Genomic DNA, 25,410 nt, shown 5'->3' with positions numbered 1-25,410 from the left:
CCCGGGCCGCGCCGGGAGCGAGCGGAGCGGGGCCGGGCGCCATGCGGCTCTGCGGGGCGCTGCTCAAGAGCGCCGTGCCCAAGCAGATCGAGTACTACTCGCGCTTCTCCCCCTCGCCGCTCTCCATCAAGCAGTTCCTCGACTTCGGTGAGTGGCTCCCCCCGCGCCGCCGCCTCCTGCTGCTGCTGCTCGCCGGGGCGCCGCGGGGCCGGCGGCCGCGCTAGGCCTCGGCTCGGCCCGCGGGGAGCGCGGCGCGGCGGGGCCGCTGCGGGAGGGGGAACGCGGCGCGCGGGGACACGCGCGAGCAGCGCCCGCGGCCGGGCGCCTGCGCCGCTGAGCCTGCTCGGAAACGTGTGTGCGTGTTTACGTGTCCGTATGTGTGTCCTGCCGTGCGCGCGGATCCGTTTTGCTAAACCTCCGCCGTGCTGGTGGAAAATTCACGCGCTTTCAGGACGCTTTGCTGATGAATAAGCTGTGTTTGCTGTCCCGGAGCGCCGAGCTGGGACATGGGCATGACTTGCATTGCTGGAAGAAAAATGACTGTTTCAACTAGATGATAATCAATTTTTCATGCCTCTATTATTTTTTTTTCCTATAAATATTTTATTCGCTGGTTTCTGCCCTTGGACACAACGTCTGCTCTAGATTTTTGTTATCCTATGGGTCTTGCTGGCAAGGTAGGCCAAGGCATAACACCACGTAACTTAATGCCCTGTTCCTGCCTTCTGCTCGTATGCTAAAGGTCCCAGGAGACACAATAGGTAAAAGGAATGATAAATGATAAAAGGGCAAACAGTTGCACTCAGAGGGGCCAGGGTGTTAGTGTGAAAGAGCGAGTGCAGAGAGGGAGGCTGCGCTGGGACTGTTGTTGCCACTGTGTTTTAATGAGACCTGAGACCGGGCTTTCCCCTCTGCTCTTCCTTCCCCCTACTCCCCCCTCAAAAAAGATCACTTTGCCGGAGCATAAGTTAAAATTAGAGGCTGCCTGGTGCCCGTGCCAGCCCTCGCTGTGCTCTGCCTGCTCACGTGAGCCTGTTCTCACTTCCCCTCATTCCTCTGCTGCTGCGCTTCCCTGCCTCTCCCTGCTGCCAGGGATGGTATCCTGGAGCTCACACGGCCTTTGTTTCAGGCCTGGTGCCAAGTAAGTTATTTCACCACTGTCGATGTGGAACTTGGGGTAGTAAACAGAACAGTCTGTTGTTATTCTTGAGACTTGTAAGTTGTAGAGTTTTCAGTCCTTAATTTAAAGATGGGGGTGTTCTGGTAAAACTCTGCTTTTTGGTAGGGGTGTCTCTACCATTCTAAGTTGTCCCTGAGACTTTTTATTTTTTTAACTTGTTGTTTGGATGTCTTGGTTTTGGCCCTCTTTTATGGCCTTTTAATTCTCCCCCCCCCCCCCTTCCCATATAGTGTCTATATTGCTGTATGGTTTGAAAAGTTCCAGTAAGGAAAGAAAGCCTGATTTATGGTATTTGAAGTAAACACAGTAGTAAGAACTGTATATTACAGTATCACCAGTCCTATTCTTTGGCTGTGCTCTGGTCTGTTGAGATTGGATGCATCTGTTGAGTCTTATGTGTCTTTATGCTGTATATTTAGCTAAATGTATTCTTCTGTCAGTCTTAAGATCTGAAGTTGTGTCAGGTCGTAAGACTTCTGCTGTTTTAAACCTCGAAAGAAAAAATATCTACAGGTTAGGCTGGGATCACCCTGGAGCATATTCAGGTGTTTATGGGTTTAGTGAGACTAAGGTGATATAAGGCTGCTAATCTTATCAACTTGCTCCTGATGAGCCTTGTGTGCTTCTTAGCTTTTCCACTTGCTCTGTTTTTAGTGTATGTGTTTACCTGGAAAACTTTGGGGAGGAAGGTTACACCAGCTTAATCAAACTCATGTGAAATGATGTGCGTACTCGTGTGGACCCAGGCAATTGCTTGCCTTGGGTAATTTTTAGTTCTTTCTAGACCTCAGTCTGGAGGAGAGCTAAGTTGGAGACATACCTTAAGGTGCTGATGTGGGAGTTTTACCAGACTACATAGGGAAGGTCTCAAGAGTATGCAGTTTTATCAGGGAAGTCTGTTAATTCTCTCTCTGAATCACCTGCAAATGAATTTGCTCATGCCATAGGGCAGAAGGTCCAACAGAGTAAAACTGTGTTTACTTAGCCCGAACGCATGATGGAAAGGAGGCTTCTGTTTTGAGGTGAGCTTATAAAAGCTACTGAATGGTTTGGGCCAAGAAATTGTATCTTTGTTCACATGTGCAAATGTGGGGCCTGTGTTAGAGAATCATGGCTAAGATGTTGAGCCAGCTTTTGGAGAAAAGTAAGCCCAAAGGAACCTGCAGATTGCACCTCTCACTGGAGTCTGTGATTTTGTTGTTCTCTGTGTGTGTAGACATTTCATGTGAGAAATGGATGTGGAATTACTGTAATCCAAATTTATTTGGGGGAAAAAACGATGACTTCCATTCTGATAAGAATATCCATAGTAGCAACGTGGTGCTTCTGCTTTATGCCTTCTCTTTACTCAAATTAGTTCAAATTAGCATCTAAGTTGATCACTTGGGAAAATCCTGTTAATAGGAGGAGAGAAACTTTTTCTCTTGAAAGAGAGATATTTCTTGATGGCTGAAGAGACTCCTCAAGTACTGTGGATGGTAATGCGTATTAACGTAAAGCTTAGCATTTTTTATTACTGAAGAATACTAGGAGTTGTATGAAAAGCCATTGTGGGCATATCCAAGTTGCAGTGCAGCAAGTGGTAGAAGTTCTTAATATAATTTCTGTTAAACTTCTGTGAGTAGCTTAGTTAACTAAACCACTGTAAAAGACAGTTTGGATATCTAAACTAATTCCAGGTTATAACAGGTGCTTAAAATTACCTGTGAAGCGAAAGTGGAAGCAAGATTTAAAGCAGCGATTCTCCATTGCTCCCTCTACTCCTGAGTTCTGTTCCTGTGCCATGCTCCGCGTACGTGATTCCTGCCAGGCTTGCAGCTCTCCCTGCAGCTGCCAGAACTGTGTGAGAGGTGACGGCCCCGCGGGCTGGCACCTCTGCGCTCCCAATCATGAGAGCACAAGTTGTTTGTGCTGCTTTTGTTTGTTCCCTGTGCGTTCATTTTCTGTTTGTGTCCTCTGCTTGGTTGCTCTTCTTTCAGTTTCTCTTACAAAGAGGATTTCACAAGATTCTTGTGCACTCTGTTTGCTTTGAGAGAGAGTGACCTTCCATGAATGTGTCTCCTTAGGAGTCAGTTTTGATCTTGTTGAATATTAGTGTGTCATTCTAGGTTTATCCCAGCCTTCGTAATTACTTTGCTTTGAAAAATAGCTGGATTCAGCTGTGTGCTTCCAGACTTGGTAGCTAATGTGAAAGCTGTTTTGGTAGATTTCCAATTGCAGGCATTTCTAAATGATCCGGGTGCTATAATTGCTAAAATAGCTTTCTGAAATAAACTTCCAAGTAGAAACATGTTCTTAACATTGAAATGTATTGTATTAGTCTTTGTACACGTTCAAGGCTAGGCTGATGAAATACTTGCATTGGAAATTCTTCTTTTGTGCTAGGGTTGATGCAGCATCTCAATTTAGATTTACTTCAGTTGTGCAAAAAGTTTAGAGATCTGCAAGTTAATCTAAAATTGCCAACAGTCTTGATCAGCAGCTACGTATATGGATAAACAACCAGTCATGTTTGGTAAAAGTCAAGTTTCTGGATCTAGTTGTGTCTTTTTTTATGAATAAAGATACAAAAATTGATCTCATTGTGTCTGCAGTCTCCCACTGTGTCTGTATTACAGACTGGCTTGATAACAGCTTTGCCCAAAACCCACACAGCTGCCCTAATGCAGAATAGTGCCTGAACTGATCAGGCACATGGAATTGTTTAGTTTGATACCTCAAACTAAGGGTTTTGATTGCAGGGATTTGATACCTCAGTTGACAATGAAGATATTAATGAAAGTTTTGTGAAATCTGTGGTTGTTCCTAAAACATCTGCATAAAAATAATTAGTAACAAAACCACATCTGAAATATAAACTGTGCAGTGTTTTAGGTATGTGCAGAAAAGAATCGTTTTAAGCTTGCCAAAACGGACATTTGTCACAGCTGTTTGAGATATTGCAATAGTACATTTTAAATGTGTGTATATATATATATATTCACTTTTTAATACAGCTCAGCTGATGAAGTAGCTGAGACTTCTGTGAATTCGTGGTTTATTTCATCAAAATAAAGTAGAGCATTCTTTTGCAGCTATTTACAACTAAAGCTATCTGGACCTGTTGAATTTGACTATATTCTGGCATTTGCTGTTGAGATTTGTAGCTGTGAGATTAAACTTTGCTTTTGGTTAGCTCTTTGTATGTGTAGGTAAAATTGAACAACATGGCACTTATTCCCCTTTGCTTGTCATATTTTAGTGTTCATGTACCACATGTTTACCAGGGTTTGAACAAGAACAGTCAAGCATATACTTAGGAAAGAGGACAGTTAATGACAGGCTGAATGAATTGTTATGGAATATGGCTTGGGAGATCCTGGTTGCAGGGGTTGTAATCGAAATATTTGTGGCAACTGCTGAAGTTACTAACATTGACAAATATCGCAGAAGTTGTAATTTGGCAAACTTGCTGTGCTGTGAACAGCTGAACCTGCAGCAAGTCGCAGGGAGTTCATGCAGATTGGAAACCGTTGCATTATCTGGAGGGAAAGAGGAGCACTGGATGCCCTCCCCATTTTCAAATATTATTTGGAGTATTGAGTGGTTTAGCTCATGTGATGCCTGTTCAAATGTCTGTGCTGAAGGACGAACTTTTTCCAATACCGATGTAAAGGGTAAGGCAGCACTGGTGCCACTGTCCAGTGCGTGTGCAGGGTTCGATGGATTTTCTGTGCCAGTGTTTATGCTTGATGTTGTTTGGTTTGGCAGCAGCAGTGCGTCAGCGTTGTGACTGAATTCATGCTGGAAAAACAACAAAAATGAAAAGCTAATTAACAGCTGCAACTTAAACAATGAGGTGTGGGGGTAGGAAAGTGAACATGGAAAGCAGTCCCATTTGTTTTGAACAGAATTATTGTTTCTCAGAGGGAACGTGATTATTTTAGGAGGCAGTAGTTTTACATGCCTTAAACAGGAAAAGTATGTTTGTGCAAGCTGGTCACAAAGTTCAATGTGAAAAGATACCATTAAAAAAATAAACCGCCAACTCATAATCATGCAACTGCACTTTTCTGTAGCTGTTTATGTTTTGACCCTTTTAGTTAACTGTATCTTCTAAAAACACAAACAAAACTTGCCAAGCACTGCAGTGGTACTCACTGCAACGGCCAGGAGCTGGATGCTGGTCAGACGTTGCTGTCAGTGCTTTCATCGGACTGGCTTCAGCTCCCAGCTGACAGCTTTGCTGTGCCTTCTCTTTCTTGTTAGGTTGGGATCCTGTGTTACCTGGACTTCTTCCGCTCTGAGGTATTTATACATTCTGACGAGATATTTTATTCTGGCTTTGTAATGTTAGACACATTCTTCTCATGAGCTATTTTCTTATGAAAATAGCATAGAATTAACTTCTGTGGCCTTTCCAGGATATTCAATATTATTCTTTAAATGTGGCTATTGGAGATTTAAATAGCAATCTGAAAGTTTTGCCAAATACAGGAATAGAATCATTTTAATCCTGTTTCCTCCTTGCAGTAAGGATAGCCTTTTGTCATGGTATCATGCTGGAGCTGTCTGCTGAATTTTCTGTCTGCTTTTGTTTGGGGTTATTGCTCCTCTGTACTCAGCCCTTCATTCTGTAGCTGTAGATCAAGTTTGCATGTCCCAGTATAAAACGGAGATGAGCTTGAGTGGGCTGTAGCGCAGCAAGCAGGTTGGATGCTTCTATGTGATTCAGCCATGACGACTGATGATCTGTTGCTTACTGTTCTGCCAGTGGTAAACACGCTGTTCATTGGCACTGCAGGGCATATGTAGTGGTGCAGGTTGGTGTCATGGAGGTCTCCAAGAGACCTTGGGGACCCTGTGGGGCAACTTTCCCCAGTAGTCCCCATTCAACCATCGCATTTTTGTGCTAGTACTGTGCAGCACTGGATTAAGGTGCATTTGAAGAGTCTTCAGAGTCACTCGCTTTTGCAGCGTGTGGAGGGAATGAAGAGTGCTTGCCTGATTGAGACTTTAATTTCTAAGCACTTCAGACTTCATAGGTTCCGAGTTCAGTGTTTTATTGTACAAGTGTTGGGAGTCGCTGTGGGTGATGGCACTCTTTTGTGAAAGACTTCTTTGTGTTGTAAGGGCTAAGCACAGAAACTTCTGCTTTCAGTGAGTGAATTGATGGGCCGCTGCTTGCCTGCTCATGGGTGCTGCCAGTGTGCAGGTGAGCACCCTCCAAATAGCACGGCTGGTTTGCCTTGGGGCTTTCCCCGGCCTCTGAAACAACTGAAAATCTCTTTGATTTTTGCACAGTGCCTTTGAACCAGGGGTGCTGTGGTCCTCTGCCTTCAGGTGCTCAGAAAGCATTGCACAGCATACATGCCCGTACACATGTTGGTGCATTACTTGTTTGCTGAAGTTAATACAGAAAGCAGAAAAGTTGAAGCACTTTTCTTTCCTCTTTCTTTTACAAGAAAAAAAAAATGTCTAATTTGCATGAAGTATTGAACTCCTTTTCTGGTTTGTTTTGTATTAGCAAGTAATAGGAGTGAGAAAAAATAGGGCATGACAGAAACTGCAGGCTTTACAGAAATGCTTGTTGGAGAGACTAAAGACAGATGCTTAGTTTTCTAGGAATATTTGGGGAATGTTTTCAGAAAATGACAGAAATTGTCCAAGTGGCTACGTCATCCCTATTAGTCCAAATCTAGTTTGAGGCAGTTGAAAACTTGATGTTTTTCTTTCTACTCAGGAAAAAAAGAAATGAAATCTATAGACTTTTGAGTTTAGAAAGGCGAGTTAAGCTTGTCTTTTACAAGCTAAGTAAATAGGTGGGTAAGACCTCTCTGAAAATATAAGTAGTACAAAACTTGCCAGTTTATGAAAGGGCAATTTTTCTGATGCAGAAGATAACAGTAGAGCAACATTAGGAATTCTTTAAAAATTCTTAAACTATTCATTAAAAGATAATATTCTGAAAACTGGAAATAAGGATATATGTCTCAGGGTGCAACACAGGAAATAGAAAAACAATGAGAAAGTTGCAGGATCAGTTTATAGGAGTTGGAGAGAAAGTGAAGTATAAAGTCTACTCATGAAAAAGTAAGTAAAAAGCAGACAAGGAAATCGTTTGTGCTCTGGGCTTCAGAAGAAGTAAAAAGTTTTTTAAAAAAACAAACAAAACCAAGAACTCCTCCCTGCTGCAAGGGGACAGGGTTGGAAGTTTGCCTAAGGTGAACTGTGGTTAGATCCGTTGGGCTTAGTAAATCCCCCTGAAGCACAGGGGTCGTGTGCTTGAGTGGTGTGTGAAGGTGCTCTCCCGCAAGTGTGAGCGGCCTCCTGCAGCCCATCTATTGCTTGGGGGACTCCTTCCTGGAAATTGTTGGTAGGGATGGCCCCTGGGCTGGGAAAGAGCTGCCTTTTGGAGAGGGGAGGAGGAGGAGGAGAGCAGAATCAGGAATTAGATCAGTCAGATTGACTTAAATAGCTGAAAAAATGATAGAGCTAATACATAGGTAAGCACCTAGAGATAATGAGGAGGTAAACAGAAAACAAGTTGTGCTGAGGCAGTCTAATTTCCAGGTTAATTTGATGTTTGTTTAGAGGCAAGTGGTGCATATAATATACCCCACCTAAAAATAAGCATGATTCCTTCCAAAATTTTTAATAAACTATGGATGGTAAGGTGAAATTGCCATGTAATAGAGACGTGACTTTATGAAGGCCCCTGCATATATACTGACTATTTCATTAACAGTTGTTAATGTGAAAATGTGTTTATAGGCTCGGGCCAAATTCAGTGCTTTCTGGAGTTGGTTTGTCTTGATAGGATCTAATCAGGGAGTGTCAGGCAGGGAGCAGAGTTTCTTTGACTGAATGTTTTTTAGCTTCATCTTTTTAGTTATTTTAGTTTAAAATTTCAAGTCTGACAGACTCTCAGAATTTGCATTCCCCAACCTTTCACTTGAAAGCAACAGATTGTGTTTGACGTGTAGGCACGGGTTGCAAACTTAACTAGTTTTCCTTTGACTATGCTACGTAACAGGTCTGCTTACGCGCGGTGAGACTTCCAGTGCCTCCCAATGTATGTCTGCCCAGTGCATCCCCCTCTCTCCTGCTCCTGGACTGCTTCCCAGGCTTGTCTCCGGAGGGCTGGCGGGAGAGGAGATCTCGGAAGACCTACTTCTTCTCCTAGGGCCTTGCGTAAGGACTGTGCAGGTTGTATAGATATTTCTAGGAGCAGGACAGGATCTGGGCTGTAGTTTTCCAAGAACCTTTTTGTTCTTTGCTCATGGGGAGGGCCTGTGATGTGGTCGGGAGGGCGCTTGTCTGCTGAAGTGTCTTTTCTGGCTTCCCAGCTGCCCCCAGGTTGCATCGAAAGAAAAAGGCAACTCCTGGCCTGTGTGAATTGTTTTCAAAAAGTAACAAGTAGCCTTGGGGTAGGAGTTGAGTGCCTTTGCACTTGAACTATAGATGCACTATGGGTGCTTTGGATTACTTTTGGGGTGTTTTTTTTTTTTTTTTTTTTTTTTTTTTGGTGTTTAGTGGGTTTTTTTGTTTGTTTAGTGTTTTGCTTGCTTGTCAAAGCAGTTTTTGACAAACGCTTCAGAATTAAAATACTTTCTATAAAATGCTTGTTAAAGTAGTGGTGAGCGATAGAAAATAGTTTGGGATCAGAGAAGTTTATTTGAAACATGTTATCTAATGCTGAACTCCTCCTGAGAGGCTGACATCTTTGCTTGAATGCTTGCTATGAGGGGAAGCCTTCAGGAGTGACACCTGGGGACTGCAGTTTGGCCAAGGCTTTACCCTGTGCAGCCCAGCCTGTTTATTTCTCCTGTGGTGCGTGGGTTCTGGCTCAGGAGGAAACGCAGCTTCTGCCCATCAAAGTCACCTTCATGAGGGAAGGTTTCCACGACACGCACCTACCAGAGTGAGAGAGTCTTGCATCCAAGCACATGGCTAATCCCATAGCTTTGAATGGTTTTTTGGTCTCTCAGTTATTTGGTCACACTGATGACAACCGCTTGAGGCCAAGCATTTTGTTCCTTGCCTGCCCTATCATAAAAACATGAACTGGTGCCTGCTGGCACCACCGGCACGCAGCTAAGTCATGGTAGTAGTTAATACGTGCGAGGCATAAACAAGCTGGCTCTTTTAGAGGTTTTGGAAATGGGTGGAACTGATATACTTTTTTTCTAAATCCAAACCAAAGAAGAGGTAACTAGGTAACTCTGAACATCCTAAATTGAAGTCAGGAGTTTTGAGGAATGGAACTGGGGCTGCACGTGTGTTGATACATCGATGTGTAGACTAACGTATTCCCTTTAGTGAATGCCTTCCTGCAGTGTTCCTTTGAAGCATGGAGCAAATGCTGTGCGTGGGCTGGCTGTTAAGGAGTGCTCAACTCTGCTGTTATTCAGACTGCAACTGCGGACTCAGGTGGTTGCTTTGGTCCTTCAGCTCTGGTAGCTCATCCACATGCCGGGCCATGCCATATGAGTGCAGGGAAGTCTGCCTGGAAAGCTGAACAGTGAGTTAGCTTGCTTGCTGGGTCGGATGTGAGGAAGGCATGTCAGCTCTGAAGTGGGATGGGATAGAAACCAGTGGTTGTGCAGTGTTTAAAAACTGAACTTATTCGTGAACATAAATGTTTTAGGTTGAGAAGATGTGGCCTACATGTATTGCAGTGCACTTGCAGTAAGCAGCAAAGGTGCAACTCTTAATGCTTCAGGCAGGAGTTGGGCGGAGGAACAGAAGCTGAGTTGCACCAGAAAGTTTGCTCAAACTTTGAGTCCTGTGTTTTTAGCTGCTTTTATTAGGACAAGTTACTTAACAAAATTAATCGTTTTACTCTTTGAAACTTCAAAGATGCTTTGGTTTCCTCATTGCACAGAGTGAATCTCTTAATATATTGAGCACTGGCAAGTGAAAGCATGCCCTTCAAACAGGGCACATGAGTGCAGAATTGTAGGTGGTCATGAAAGTAGCCTTAGAGATAGATTCGTGAGCAGACATGAGCTTCTGCTCGAGTTCTGGCTGTCTAAAACTGAGGCTGACTACCCAGCATTAGTGTGGGCTGAACCCTTGCATTTGGTCAGCTGCTGACTAGCTGGTTTGGAGCAGCTGCAGTTTGTGGTTGCTTTCCATGGCACAACCTGGTGAGGAGGAAGATGCAACCTAATTTCAGCATGTTTTCCTAATGGGTAGCCCGTGGGAAAAAGTGCGAGTCAGCAAGAATAAGAATCTCCGGTTAGCCCGTTTTTTAACTTTGTAGTGTTGCTGGGTTTTATAAATCTATGTCTTTCAGCAAGCAAACCAACCAACCCAGTGTGCTTTTTGTGAGAGGGCTATTTATAGAGGGTGGGCAAGATAACTGCCTGGAGAGCAGTACTCAGAGTATCTTAATTCCTACTTGGGAATATCCAGGGCTAAATCAAATGTGGAAGGTTATAAACCCAGGGAATAGGAATCTTGCTAAAGAGGGCTGTGTAAGCATGGCTTGTTTACCTTTAATATGTAGTCAGTGTATCTGGACTGGACTACAAACCAGCAAAAAAAAAAAAAAAAATCTAGATCTTTCTTTAGTTCTATTTTACAAGCTTGAGCAACAAGTTCTTGGTTTAGCCTTTTCTCAGTCTGCTCTGATGCTTTGATCTTTTTTGCATGTTTTTTTCCTTTTGAAATTTTTTTCATCCTTCTTTATTTTTAATTTGTTGATCCAGGTGCTAAAAATGCACCAACAGTTCAAGAGGAGATGATAAAGGTGATTGATCTGTCTTTGATTTCTTCTTTTCTTTCACATTCTCATAGATAAAAGTGCATGAGGCCGAAGATGGTCTTTGTGTGTGTGTGGGGGGGGGAATGTTGCTTTTTAAATATACATATCCTCAAAGAACATGAGTCCCTCCTCTCTGACATAGTGTCCTGTTTGGTCAGAGAGGATTAGTGAATTAGCACCATTGAGGTGTGTGTAGAAACTGTGTATCTCGTGTATCATGTGGTGTCTTGCTGACCTTTCTTCTTGGCTTTGTAGATTACTTTGACTAACTACTTTTAACATTTTCATTTTCATCTTCAGCTCATTCTTTGTAACTGTGTCAGCAAAGCAGAATACTACCTAATTCTTTTATGGAAGTTTGCCAGACTTCTACCTTCACAAAAACAATGTGGAATTTGTGTAACTTCAATAACTGTGTTTCTGAAGCACTGCTTGGAAAGCTTTCTCTTCTGCTCCAGCAGACTCCTAGGTATCCAACAGCAAAAGTACCTGAGAACTAGTACGCAATAGCTTTATAAGTGCCCATCACTTTAAGAAACTGTTCCTCCTGATAAATGAAGGGAAACGTGAGTTATATAAATCTTCATTATGTTTTTCTGTTAATATATTCTGGGCTAGCTAAAATAAGCAATGAAATGCTGCTGGCTTTTGAAAGGGTGTGAAGACCTTGACTTCCCTGTACCCTGTTCTCACAAGTAGCTACGTACAGCTAGGTGAGCTCTCATACAGCTTACTCTGAAGCATTCTCAACAGAGGTTTGGTGAGAAAAGACAATTCAAGAACAAGGCTTTAGACTCTTGTTAAGTTGTAATGTGCTGAACATTACCGGATTGTGTGATTTCTTGGGCATCTTCCCCATTTCAGTGCTTCCAATCTCCCCAAAATGGGAGATCAGCCATGTATTATGTAGAGTCATTACTATGTCTGTAGAGAGTGCTACATTTCCCCAATGGGCCAGTCTTCATGTAAATAAATAAAATTAACATGTATTTTTATTCAGGTATTATTCCAACTCACCAGGGATATGAAATTTGTGCAGAAATCCTTAGTTATTAAAGGTTTAATCTTTTAAGGGAAGCGTATCCAGTATTCAGAGAAAATAGAACCTAAAACTTTGGAAAATTCTTTGGTGGCAAATTAGCTGTTTTTAATTCAAATACGTAAACTTAACAGAGAGGAACGTAGATGTAAAATGTTTTATATACAAAGGCAAGACCAGAAAAAAACCCTAAGTGGAAACAGTGAAACGGCAGGTGCAAAAGTGACTGCAAAAGTGACTGACTGCGGTGGCCTTGCCGCGGCTTTGGTAGCAGAGCGAGAGAGTGGCCTGGGTCAAGAGAGTGGCCTGGGTCCTGCTGTGACCGGGGGCTTTTTGCCTGGGGCAGCCTAGGTTCTGCTTTGTCCTTCTGCTGGAGCAGCGGGGACCTGGAGCGGCCTCCCCTTCTTGGAGCGTGGAGGCTGGGGCTGCCTGTAGCTCATGGGCTGTTCAGAGATGAACCCCCAGAGCTTCCTGGTTTGTCCCTAGTCTGGAAGACCTGTTCAAAAGCTGCTTCTGGAAGAAAATAGTACGCATTATTTAAGCAGTAGTTTCACCCTTGTCTCTGAACTACTCAGATCAGTAAAATCATGAATGTGTATGTGGGTGAAGCCTTCTCTTTATGCCGATGGTCTTCAGAATGCATATGCTCATCAGCACTTTCCCTAGTATACTCTGTTTCCCAGGGCTCAGTGATTCAGCAATCTATAGGCAAAAAAATACATGCCTCTTCAGTGTTCAAAATAACTGTTAATTTCCTGTAATTTCACAGGATAGTATAAAGCTGTATTAGTGGTGTATAGCTTCAAGTATAAAACTACCAGGCCTTTATTAGTAATTCATAGCAAAAGGTGTGTTCATGGTATATTACACTGCCGTGCTAGCATTATACCTCTGTGCCATTACAGTCTGCTCTACCTTGAGATCTGCTGTTGCTCCTTAGTGCCCCATAATTAAGCAGCTCCCTGACACGGTACCTCCTGGCTTTGGAAATCAAGCTAAATACAGTCCTTGATACCTAATGCAGTGTAATCTGCACAGGGATGCAGAATTACTATGTTCTTTATGACCTGGGTATAAATTCAAGTATAAGCATATGATTATTTTATATATTTGTATTACCGTGTGGTTCCTTGTTGGGAAGTGCCAAGTAAACAAAGATGAAAATTTTGCAAGTTTCATTTTTATTTTAACTTGGAGAATGTAATTTCAGATTCCCTTGAACTGAAACTGAGGGAATTAAACTGGATTTAGCTTGTAGTAAGATAAATCTATTTTTTTCTTTTTTCTGTGTATGTTGACCTAGCTGGAGTGATAACAAAATTAAGAAAGAATTGCATATATTTAAATAAAAATGTAACTAATAAGCAAAAATTAAACCATCCATGAGGAAAAACAAACAAACATGTCTGCTTCTAGCTTGAGCCTGCAAAAGTAATTAAAACGTGTCAGAAATTGTTTCTGGAGATTTATTTAGCTAGGTCTACCTCCATATGATTCTATTAAGAAAATACCTGAGTTCTAGACTTGGGTTTTATTTTTGCCCTTCATAGTGACAGTCCCGCAGGAGCTGCCGTGAGGAGCAGGAGCCATGGGCAGCCGCTGGGGCACAGCGCGTTTTCTGTGTCTGAGCTGAAGGATTCTTAGTTATCGGTGCCCTACTATAGCCGTCCTTCTCTTCCCACGTACATGTTTGGCAGGCAGGTGACTGACTCTGTGCTAGGAGCTGAAGAAGCCCTGTGGATACTCCCAGATAAGTGACCTGCAGCCAATATTCTGTGAGCGTGGCAGGAAACAAAAGATACACTTGGGGAAGAGTGAGACTTGATCTTCACACAGGGCATCCTTTCGTTTTTCTTGCACTGGGCGTGCAGCAGGACCCCAAAAGGCTCGGTATCTAAAACACAGCCATACATAGAGCAAGCGAGATATTTCAGTAGAGATAGTTTAGAGCTGCTGACATGAGGCAGGTAAAACAGCAACGTGCCCCTGCTGCAGGTGAACAGGCAGCCGGGCTTTCCTGCTGGCCCCTCTTCCCAGCCTGGGCAGCTCTACTTGCCATCCGTGCAGGGACAGCCCCCGTGCCTGCCCTCCTGCAGCACCAGCCCTTGAGCTCTCCTTTGCTTTTCCTCACGTGCTGCTTTTGCTGGCCCCTCACTCCTCTTGCTTTTACTTGTGGAGAAAATATTCAGAGGGAACTCTGCTGCTGCTGCGCAGCTGCGGCCATCCTAAGCCTGCCATGAGCAATAGATCGGAGCAAGGACGTGGTTAGAGCCCCGGCAGGGCTCTGTTAGTGTTGGTGCCAACAAGCTCGGTGCTTCTCTGAAGGGCACAGCTCTGAAGTCATCCCGTGCTTCTTGGAAGCAGCCTCAGGGTCATGCTTCCCTGGGCTAATTTGAGTGGGATGTGGAAAGGCGAGTAAGTGGAATGGGTGCAGATGTTTGCAGGAAGAGTGGTAATAGCATTGCTGATTCCACTGGAATGTAATGATGTACTGACTGATGATACTTAAATGGGCAAGAAAGAAAGGAAAACCCTAATCCTTCCTGCCCGTGCCCCCAGCTTGTGCTGCAGCTTGATTGGGAGGTGACCCATCAGTGCGGGTTACCTATGCAAAGAAGGGGAGAACTCCCCTGTTCAGCTGATTGTAATGGCACTATCTTAAAAATTGCGACCTTGATTGTGCCGCCGGCATTGTGCTCGGGGCTTTCAAATTGCAAATCTCAGTGATTAGATTCTAGCAGTGCTTCTAACAGCTCCCCATTTGCCTGAATGTAATTTGTGACTCTTGCATTGTAGTTTTGCTCATAAATTTTGCAGGCTGTCGCACTGGTTGCGAGCACAAAGACACTTGCTGTGTTCTTAGAGTAAAGCAGAATACCGACGGTTCATTAGAAGTAAAACATGGCATTTTTTCTTTTAACTTATCTGCACTCTACAGGGAAAAAAAATGCCTTTTGGGGTAGGGTATCCTGTATTTTACGACTTCCACAAGACTGAGAAGTGCGTTAAGTCAAGCTCGTTTCTCCAACTGAAATATGGGCAAGAATCTTCAGCATCTCTTAAATAATTGCAACTAACCCCTTACACATATCTCCAGGAAAAGCTTTAGCTCGTCAGCACAATCGCTAACAAACTGTAGTGGGAGGAACAGAACGCGTGTCGGTGCTTTGGTCTCTCCAGGGAATTACTGCTCTTCCAAGTTGGTCTGCATGGCCAAGTGTTAGCAATTTGCAGGATCCCTTTGGCATGTTTTCTGAGGACTGTTTTGCAATTTTTTCGAAACACTGTGCCGGACAAAAATCTTTTCTTAAAATGAAAGCTACTTTTAACCACGCTGAAAAGCTATGGCTATGAATGTGCAGGTGGCTGCTGAGCTCCCTGGGTAGCAAGTCCTGGGAGGGATGATGGCCCTTGCTGCTCTTTCCATGAGCTGCTGGAATGTGTCTTTTATCCTTGATAGGTTTGCAGAGCTTGTGGTGTGAAACATGGGGCAGCTGTTGCCATTTGGATTTGACTCTCCATTTTCATTCCCTGCCCTCCCATGTGTGTGCCTGGTCTTCTTGAGCTCACTCTTTTCCTCCCCCACCTAATTTCAGTGTTAAAAGTTAGCATATGTGAGTCTTATTTTCAAGTAATTTCTTTTGTTTGTCTATAGGATGAGGGCTGGTCAGTAATGATTACTGTCTTAGTGCTGCAGTGCATTGATAAAAGTGCATGCCTTAGTGCTAGTTAGTACAGGTCGTGAACACTAATGCTACTGTCATGATGCTGTGATTGTCATCTTGCTTTTTTGAGACAATTTAATGCCCTCTTAGAAGGCAGAACTGCAGCAGGGAGTTCTCTGTTTTTGACCAGTTAAAAAGTCAAATGCTCCTTGGTAATAAAGACATTCAGTTCTCTGAATGGGGAGGAAAGGGAGTGCATTATGTTGGAATACAATAGCAATATACCTGAAAATTCTGAAGCCAAGGAATTCTGACTAAGATCATTAATTTCTGTAGTTTCTATAAATTGCTTCATGAGTTTGGTGTCAGATGGCTGCTGGGAATCTTGGAATTGCTCATTCCAAGTTGCTAGTGTCACTGCCTCTCTTATTTGCAAAACTGATGCTTCCATTTCCTTAGCAAGAATGCAGGAAAAGGTGAAAAGGTGGGGGGTTTGTTTTAATGTGAGAGTCCTGGGAGGTGTGAAATACTGCAGATGAAGGACATGCAAGGCAATGGAGAGGACTGGAGAGGACATGAAAGGCAATGTATAGGAAACAAAGGTAGTGGGGAGAACAAAGTTAATTGGAGCCGCCTTAACAGATGTGTTCATTCTCCTCAAACATACCTGTAGCCTGACGTGCATGTGTGATGTAGGCTGGGATGAAGTCTGCATAAATGAAGAGGTGAGACTGATGCAGGAAAAACATTGTAAGATGTGAAATGAGGAAGAATATCTCTGGCAGATGAAAGTCAGTGTAAAATCCGCAGAGGTCAAGACTTATTCCAGCCCTTGGGGGTAAATGAAATGTGAAACCTGGCAGAAGTGTTTCTGTTTGCACAAGTGATTTTTTTGTTTTTCCTGGAAGTGGGAAGGAAATTCTAGACTTTGACTTGCTGCAATGGATTTCTCTTGCCTTACCTTTAACAGGTCGTGATAATGCCTGTGAGAAGACTTCCTACATGTTTCTGCGGAAAGAACTTCCCGTGCGACTAGCGAACACCATGCGAGAAGTCAATTTGTTGCCTGATAACTTGCTTAACAGGCCTTCAGTTGGGCTAGTACAGAGTTGGTAAGTAAAAAAAAGTGGATTAAAAATCAGAGTAGAACTGGCATTGTATATGTTATTTTACTTGTCTTTTTGCCCGAGTTGCTTATTATGCATTTCTTGTTCAAATGAAGCTTAATTTCCTTCCATCTTGACTAATGTCTCTAACACAGATTTTAGAGGTAACAATTCAAAAGGTTGTATTTTGGATAGAGTTGTATTCCAGATGATCAGAATAATTCAGTAACTACTACAACGTTATCTTTTTTTTTTTTTTCCAGCATCCTTCCTGTCCTAGTTTCTGCTGGCGATAGCTACTCTTTTTCTCTTTACTCTTCCTCTGTTAAAAACACTAAAAGCATATTTAAACCTTGTCTCATCTTCTCACTCCTTAGTCTTTACAAATGTAACCTGGTATTCAGTGGAAATTGTGGAACAGGACCGAAGTCTTTTATCTTCTGTTTTTTTCTTTTTTCTCTCTCTTTTTTTAATTAACATTGTTCTTCGTCATCATATTTAACTAGCGTATATTGGAAAGGATGTTACAGTGATTAGTTCCTAGACTACTAGCAAGCTCAGTGAGGATTTGTAAATCATTGCCTAGTGTGTATTAAACTCCCAATTTATTTTTTTGATTAATAGAATGTTCATCATCTTTCTACATATGAATATTGGATCCAGAGAATTTACATTAAAATATCTTTGTGATGTGCAACAAACTTTCCTTGTGAACACTAACTTAGTTACCAGATGTGTTATGGTCTCTGTTCATGGAATCACAGAAGGGTTGAGGCAGGAGGGGACCTCTAGAGATCATCGAGTCCAACCACACCCTGCTCCAGCAGGGACACATCCCTTGCGGCAGGGAACTACATGTTGACTGTAGGGTTTGGTCTTGCATTTGTCAAGCCTTACACCTGGAAAGTATGAATTAGGGGGCTGGATATTGTGTAGTTTGACTCAGATATGTTTGCATGTGAGAGATAATGCTTAGTCTTGATGACTAAGTGCTTCAAATGTATATGCAATGAAGCCTCACAATAGCAATTGCTGGGTAGTGAAGTGGCAGCTTACAGGGGCTGAACCCTTGTAGGTGGCTTTTACTGGAAACTTTATGCCACATGGAAAAGAAAGTGGATAATATCCAAGCTTTTTTACACTGGTTTGATATGGGTGAGTCATAAAGCTGGCTTCAGTGGAGTATAGATAAATGGAACAGATGCATGGATAAAGAAGAGGAAATAGGCCAGTCAGCTTCACCTCCATCCCTGGAAAGGTGCTGAAGCAGCTCATCCTAGAAACCATCTCTAGGCATATGAAGGAAAAGATGATTGGGAGTAGTGAGCATGGATTCACCAAGGGGAAATCTTGTTTGACCAGCCTGATAGCCTTCTGTGATGACTGGCTGTCTGGACGAGGGGAGAGCCATGGATGATATGTACCTTGACTTCAGCAAGGTTTTCAATACTGTCTCCCATAACATCCTCATAGGAAAGCTCCAGAAGTGTGGACTAGGTGGGTAGACAGTGAGGTGGAATGAGAACTGACTAGATGGCAGAACCCAGAGAGTGGTGATAAGTGGGGCCCAGTCCAGTTGGAGGCCTGTGGCTAGTGGTGCCCAGAGGTCATTACTGGGCCCGGTGGTTGTTCAGCCTGTTCATCAATGACCTGGATGAGGGCACTGAGTGCACCCTGAGCAGGTTTGCGGACTATACCAATCTGGGTGGAGTGGCCGACACTCCAGAGGACTGGGCTGCCATCCAGAGGGACCTGGACAGGCTGGAGAGTTGGGCGGAGAGGAACCTCCTGAGGTTCCACAAGGACAAGTGCAGGGTCCTGCACCTCGACAGGAATAACCCCAGGCACCAGGACAGAATACGGATTGACCTGCTGGAGAGCAACTCTGCAGAGAGGGACCTGGGAGTCCTGATTGACACCAAGTTAACCATATCTATCTAGCTGGATAGATGAGGGCAGAGCGGTGGATGTCATCTATCTGGATTTGAGCAAGGCTTTTGACAYTGTCCCTCACAGCATCCTCCTGGGCAAGCTCCAAAGGTGTGGGATAGATGTGCGGACGGGGAGGTGGATTAGGAATTGGCTCGATGGCAGGGTGCAGAGAGTGGTTGTCAATGGTGTGGAGTCCAGCTGGAGGCCTGTACTTAGTGGTGTCCCCCAGGGGTCAGTTCTCGGTCCGGTCCTGTTCAACTTATTCATTAACAACCTGGATGAACGGCTGGAGTGCTCCCTCAGCAAGTTTGCCGACGATACCAAACTGGGAGGAGTAGCTGATAGCCCTGAGGGCTGTGCTGCCATCCAGAGGGACCTGGACAGACTGGAGGACTGGGCGGTGAGAAACCTCATGAGGTTCAACAGGGGCAAGTGCAAGGTCCTGCACTTGGGGAGGAATAACCCTGGACACCAGTACAGATTAGGGGTGGACCTGCTGGAGAGCAGTCCCGCAGAGAGGGACCTGGGTGTCATGGTGGACGACAAGTTGACCACGAGGCAGCAGTGTGCCCTGGTGGCCAAGAAGGCCAACAGGATCCTGGGGTGCATTAAGAAAAGCGTCTCCAGCAGGTCGAGGGAAGTGATCATCCCCCTCTACTCAGCCCTGGTGAGGCCACATCTGGAGTACTGCGTCCAGTTCTGGGCTCCCCAGTACAAGAGGGATGTGGAGCTGCTGGAGAGAGTCCAGCGCAGGGCTACGAGGATGATCAGGGGCCTGGAACATCTGCCCTATGAGCAAAGGCTGAGAGAGCTGGGTCTGTTCAGCCTGGAGAAGAGGAGGCTGAGGGGGGACCTGATCAGCGTGTATAAATACCTCAAGGGAGGCAGTGAGGAGGAGGGGGCGGCCTCTTTTCAGTGGTGGACAGTGATAGGACTAGAGGAAATGGCTTCAAACTGAAGCATCGGAAGTTCCACAGGAACTTAAGGAAGCATTTCTTCACTGTGAGGGTGACAAAGCACTGGCACAGGCTGCCCAGAGAGGTTGTGGAGTCTCCTTCTTTGGAGATCTTTAAAACCCGCTTGGATGCAGCCCTGTGCCACGTGCTCTAGGTGACCCTGTGTGAGCAGGGGGGTTGGACTCGATGACCTCTGAGGTCCCTTCCAACCTTCGGCATTCTATGATTCTATGATGAGTGAGCAGTGTGCCCTCGTGGCCAAGAAGGCCAATGGGATCCTGGCTGCATCAGGAGGAGTGTTGCCAGCAGGTCAAGGGAGGGGATCCTGCCTCTCTCCTCAGCTCTGGTGAGGCCGCACCTGGAGTATTGGGGGCAGTTCTGGGCTCCCCTGTATAAGAGGGACATGGAGCTTCTCGAGAGGGTCCAGTGGAGAGTGACAAAGATGATTAAGGGACTGGAGCATCTCTTGTATGAGAAGAGACTGAGTTGGGCCTGTTTTCTCTGGAGAAGAGAAGGCTGAGAGGGGATCTGGTTAATATGTGTAAGTTCATGAAGGGGAAATGTAGGGAGGAAGGGGCCAAGCTCTTCTCAGTGGTGGCCAGTGACAGGACAAGGGGCAATGAGTGTAAGTTGCGACACAGGCAGTTCCATCTCCAGGTGAAGAGGAACTTCTTTCCTGTGAGGATGCCAGAGCCCTGGCACAGGCTGCCCAGGGAGGCTGTGGAGTCTCCTTCTCTGGAGATCTTCCAAACCCGCCTGGATGCCGCCCTGTGCCCTGTGCTCTGGGTGTCCCTGCTGGAGCAGGGGGTTGGACTAGATGATCTCTAGAGGTCTCTTCCAACCTCAGCCGCTCAGTGATTGTGTGAAATAGCTTCTGTGCAGTGACTTTGGACCATAGTCCTTCTGACCAAATAGGTGCTTTGTGGTGTGTTCTTGCATCCTACTAATATAGAGTCAGGCAACGTGGACTTTTGGAAAGGAAGCAAATTGGTGATTAGAGCAGATGTCCCCTCTTAAGGGGATATAAGATGAATTTTGTGTCTGCAAATATACTCCTGCTTGGGGAGAAAAAAAAAACTGTATTGGACGTATTGGAATATATTATGGCTGTAAGATACTTTTCTAGATTATCTCTTAATGTGATAACTGTGATATTTCAAATCACACTATTGTAGGGTATTTTTGTTAAACGGGCCAGCATATCAGACGGGCATCAGCATCTCTAGAGTGATGACAAGGCTCAAATGAACATCCAGGCCAAAAACAGAAGTTTGAAGTCAAAAATGCTTGTTGCAGTGTTTCTCCTGATTTTGCTTCTCAGTTAAACAACAGAGTTTCTGGAAATGAGCATCTTCCCTGAGACTATACAGGGAAAATATTCATGATCTTATGTCAGAAGTCCAAGAATAACTGTAGTATTTTGTTTTCCTGATTTTCAGATGTGGGCTTTACAGAGCTTATTTCTTTTTTTAGTTTGTTTTTTTAATGTTCCTTAGAAATACTCGTCTAAGGATAAGATTTACCAGAGCTCAGTGAAGCTTGTCAAGAACAGATAATACTTTTTTTTCTTTTAAATTATAAGACCTGCTGTTCCACACTTACCAGTAACAGACCTTTTGTAAAACTTTTACCCGTTAACTTTTTTTAACAATGTTTTCCTCTTATCTTCAATTCCAGTGATCTCAAGTGCCAGGCAACTATGATGATAGCAACTTTTGAAAGACATTTGTAATTGTTTTTTTAATTTACTTCCTAGGCGTATCTAGAGAAAGATTCCCAAATGTTATGCAGGAGCACCTCAATATGAATTTAACTGCTTAGCATACTTGGAAACTGAGGATCCATCTCCTGGAAGCGCTGGTTATTTCATACTTCAGGATTTCTTTTTTCATATCAGATCACATAGTTAAAATGACGGTTTGAAACTGTGCATTATAGATTGAGAAAGCTTGACAGTTTATTTATATGCAGACCTAAACCTTGATGTGCATGTGCCACAATTGAGCACATACATTTTGTAGCACATTACTCTCCTAAGTCCATTTACTCGCTAGTATGCAGTACACTCACTAGTTGGTAGTGAGCTGCAGTAGTTGGTCTAGTCACCAGCATAATCATGATTTATTTGCACTGCTGCAGTGCACTAGGGCTCTGTTTTCTGTGCTGCTGCTGAGACTCCTGAGGAGCTGGAGCTCTAAGATGCATTTGCTTGCTAAAATCTCTCACGTCAGCACATCACAAATACGGCAGGCTCCCCGTGCGCGAGGTCAGAGGCAGGCCCTGTGTGAGGCTCTGTCCTGCGCGGCGCAGAACAGCAGAGCAGAGCAGCGAGGGCCAGGGAAGCAGCTGCCCTCCCTCGGTGCTGCTGCGCTACCTTCTGCTGAGCAAAAGGGTGCTGCCCGCCCAGGGAGATGCCTCGTTGTGTCTGCCTTGCAGCCCGCGCAGGGGAATGCGGGCTCGGTTAAATCCAGAAGTTATCCTGGGTCTGCTCTGTGGGAAGTAGCGAGGGAGGGAAGAAAGTGGGTCCAGGTAACAGCTCCGGTTTTACATGCTCTGACTGTGAGCTGCAGTGATGCAGTCACTAGATGAGCAACCAGCAGGTTAGGAATCAGCACGTTATTTTTCTGAAATCAGTGGGCACCTCACGCGTTCAAAAGAGGCAGGGCTTTCTAGGGCAGCCTTGAGAGGGCTCTTAGGCCTGGTGTGTGCCAGGCAATGGTCTCGCCCCGGTGACGCGGGGAGCCCGCCACAATAAACCCGGGAATGCGCGAGGCCAGCGCGCCAAATGCTGAAGAGATGGCAAGAGTTGCATGCAATACAAATAAGTCACGTCGAGATCGTGTGACTGTGGAGATGCTGTGAAGAACGCAACTGGGTGTTGCGTTCTTCATCAGTGCTGGTTGATTTCCAAAGGGAAATCGTAGTGACGTGCCTTTAATCTTAATTTAAACTAATCTCCGCTGTGGTAATTAACAAAAGAACAAATGCCTGAAACCAAAACAACTTCCCCAAGTAATTGTGGTGTATTGCATTAAAAAGAAAAAAAAATGCACAGCAAAAGGCATAGAGACAGCTGAAGGGCGTAGGCTTTGATTTCTGCTGTACGTGGCTCTTTGCAAATAGCAAAATGTAATGGATCCACTCACTTCTTCTACTCGTTCTGTAGGTTTGTGCCTGGTACAACTGCATCCATTTAATAGTAGTGCAGCAAATCACTGCAGCTTTTAGTAGTTTTCTCCTTTATTCTAAAGCCTGGTAAATTGTGTGAAGTATTTTAACCATTGCCAGGTGCTGCTTTTCAGTGCTCAGTGAATCCTGTAGTTATCACCTTCAGTTATTCACATCTTCCTCTGCAGTTTTAAATTGAAAGAAAATCCAAGGAAATGAATTGGATGAAAGAGGAATGATGCTACGTGCGCGCGCACACACACACACACACACACACACACACACACACACACACACACTGGCTGTTACAGGGAGAGAATGAAACTGCTGACTAGTGCTGTTTTCATTAGGCAGATTCTGATGCTTGTTGCTGAGACAATGTTGTGAATCATTTATTGCAGTTCAGAGTTATAAAATGCCTTTAAAATAAGTTTTTAGTTCTTTAATTTTGAGCAGTTCTTGCTAGGAGGATAAGTCTTGTCAGTGCTTTTGAAAAACTAAATCGCCACAGAATTGTAGACAAAGCAGTATGGCACTTGCAGCTCTGGGTTTTAATTTGGAGACCTGTTTTAGTATCAAAGCTGGACACAAGATCCTGAAGTTGGGAAGTGTGTAACGACGAGCATCACGGAGTGGCTTAGAGTTGTTTGGGTTGGGGTTAATTGTTGGCGGCTTCCTTTGGTGAGAGGATTGACAGGGAGTGCACGAGTGATAGAGGCAATTGAGTGACTTAGATTTGGAGTTAAGAATCCTCCTATTTGAACTGGCCTTTTTAGCTTACTCATCCCATTGCCTGCGGGACTTCTGGAATCATTCTGGTTTACTAGTTAGAAAGAGATGTCTGAGAGAGCTCCTTGCTAGTCCTGTACAGAGGGGAAGCATTGCCTGGTTCCTGTGCTTGCCCACCCCTAGGTAGCCTGCTCACGAGTTCCCCTAGTTAGAGCCCTTAGCTCCTGTAACTCGTCCATTAGAGGGGCTCAGGGGGCTGTCTCGCGTGCCCGCTGTGCTGAGGGCTGCAGTGCCTGGCTGCTGCTCCCTGCCCTTTCAGCTCTCCCCCCAGGGCAGCTTTCTGCACCATGTCAGCTTCCATGAGATGGGAAACGCTTGCCTTGCCTCTGTCAGGTGCATTAGTAATGTGCCGAGGCTTCAGTGCCAGATTGGTGGGGTGCTTCAGTCTGTCAGGTTAGCAGTCTTGAGACCAGGGCCCCAGCAAGCAAGCAGGGTGTACAAGTCTCAATAGCAACAGGCAAACAAATGAAAAGAGCAGAAAATTAAGATAGCATTTAGTACCAGAAATATCCCCTTCTCTGTTATCCTTAGGTGATCGATGGATTGCTCTGGGTGGGAGTTTGTGGTGAGAAGCATCTGCTGTGGTGCAGCTTGTTGCATGTGGTGGTTCTCCCGCAGCCTCAGAACCAAGGCTTTTGTATGTCTGTCTGCTGAGAGCCCGGGTCAGCAGCCTCCTGGTAACATCCGCTGCTTTACCTGTGGCCAGGGAAATTGTCAGCTCTGGATGCTGTGGGGAGCGGCTGCAAGAGCTGTTCTTGCCATGGTGAAGATGGCAGTAGAGGAGTGGACTGGTGTGTAGAAGGGTGGGGAGGGAATTAAAGACAGGACATGGGAAAGAGATAAAAGCCTCCATCTACCAGGGAGGGTGGCCACAGAAATTAGGGCTGGAAGGGAAAAGATTTCAAACTAGGAGAAAGTTCTGAAGGGCAAAAGAAGGGCTGTAGAGAAAGGAAGGGTGGGTGACCTGCACGGCGTTTGGCTCTCTGTAATTTGAGCTGCTCTGTGCGGTGTAGGGGGAGTCTGTCCATGCCCGTGCCTGTAGTGCCCCGCCGAGCTAGGGAACCTCCCGGAGGTTTGGGCCCTGACCGGCTCAGGTCGCGACAACTGCCCCGGTTCTTGGCACGCTTGCATGTCCCCAGAGGCTGCCGTGGTCACTTGTGCTGAAAATATCCCGATTTGTAGTGCTGTAACACTCTGCAAATGTAATCAAAACATATTGAGGGGGATTGTTTGGGAGATCCCTTTCAAAACCTTGCTGCTGGTCTCAATTTGGTAATCAAAATGCTCATGTAGATGCAGTCAGTAAACACCAAGAGATCTACCTGTATTTGAGGAATAAAATAAGACTCCTTTACAGAATTCAGGCAGTATTTCCTGGGTAGATTACATTTCTATTCAGAAGCAAGTAAGTGTGTTGCTAGTTTTAATTTACAACATGTTGAAACAAATGTAAGCTGGCAGATACTTTCTTAAGTACAAAAGAAGGTTATAACCCTGGAGACTTTGGATTTCTTGTTTGGTATATTACAGCCCACAGCCTAAGGAAAGTAGTCGAACCTCACAGTGTCGAATGTCTTGATGGTGTCACGTTTGTGTTTTTTCTATTCCTGACTTTACTTGCAAGAAGCTGTCCATCCATGAAATACCCTTTTCTTTGGCTAACCAGAAAAAGTCCAGAAAGTCCATTCTGTCTTTGAGACAAATATGGATTGCCTGGCTTGAGTTCTTTCCTTAAATTCACTTTATTGACAGGGTCTTGGGTGAGAAAGAGCTGTTTGTGGAAGGAGTGAAGTGAAAGGAGGTAGTGGGAACCTGCTGCTGAGA

General features: G+C 44.6%; 1 protein-coding gene across 2 annotated transcripts in view; it reads left to right on the top strand.

Annotated features, from left to right (window-relative positions):
- The first annotated feature begins 41 nt into the window (after nt 1–41).
- Nucleotides 42–25,410, top strand: part of PDK3 (pyruvate dehydrogenase kinase 3) — a 46,552-nt gene continuing 21,183 nt past the window's right edge. The window contains exons 1-2 of one of the 2 annotated variants that reach the window (XM_026038672.1): nt 42–147; nt 16,606–16,747. In XM_026038672.1, the coding sequence (XP_025894457.1) occupies nt 42–147; nt 16,606–16,747 (248 nt within the window). Of the gene's footprint in view, nt 148–634; nt 678–16,605; nt 16,748–25,410 lie in introns of those variants that run through there. The other variant, XM_026038673.1, reaches the window with a different exon arrangement.

The sequence above is a fragment of the Nothoprocta perdicaria genome, unplaced genomic scaffold, assembly GCF_003342845.1.
Source record: "Nothoprocta perdicaria isolate Ctin4 unplaced genomic scaffold, notPer1 scaffold_215, whole genome shotgun sequence".
Classification (NCBI taxonomy): Eukaryota; Metazoa; Chordata; class Aves; order Tinamiformes; family Tinamidae; genus Nothoprocta; species Nothoprocta perdicaria.
The sequence above is the reverse complement of the archived record's forward strand: the minus strand, read 5'-3'. Positions and strand labels throughout refer to the sequence as shown.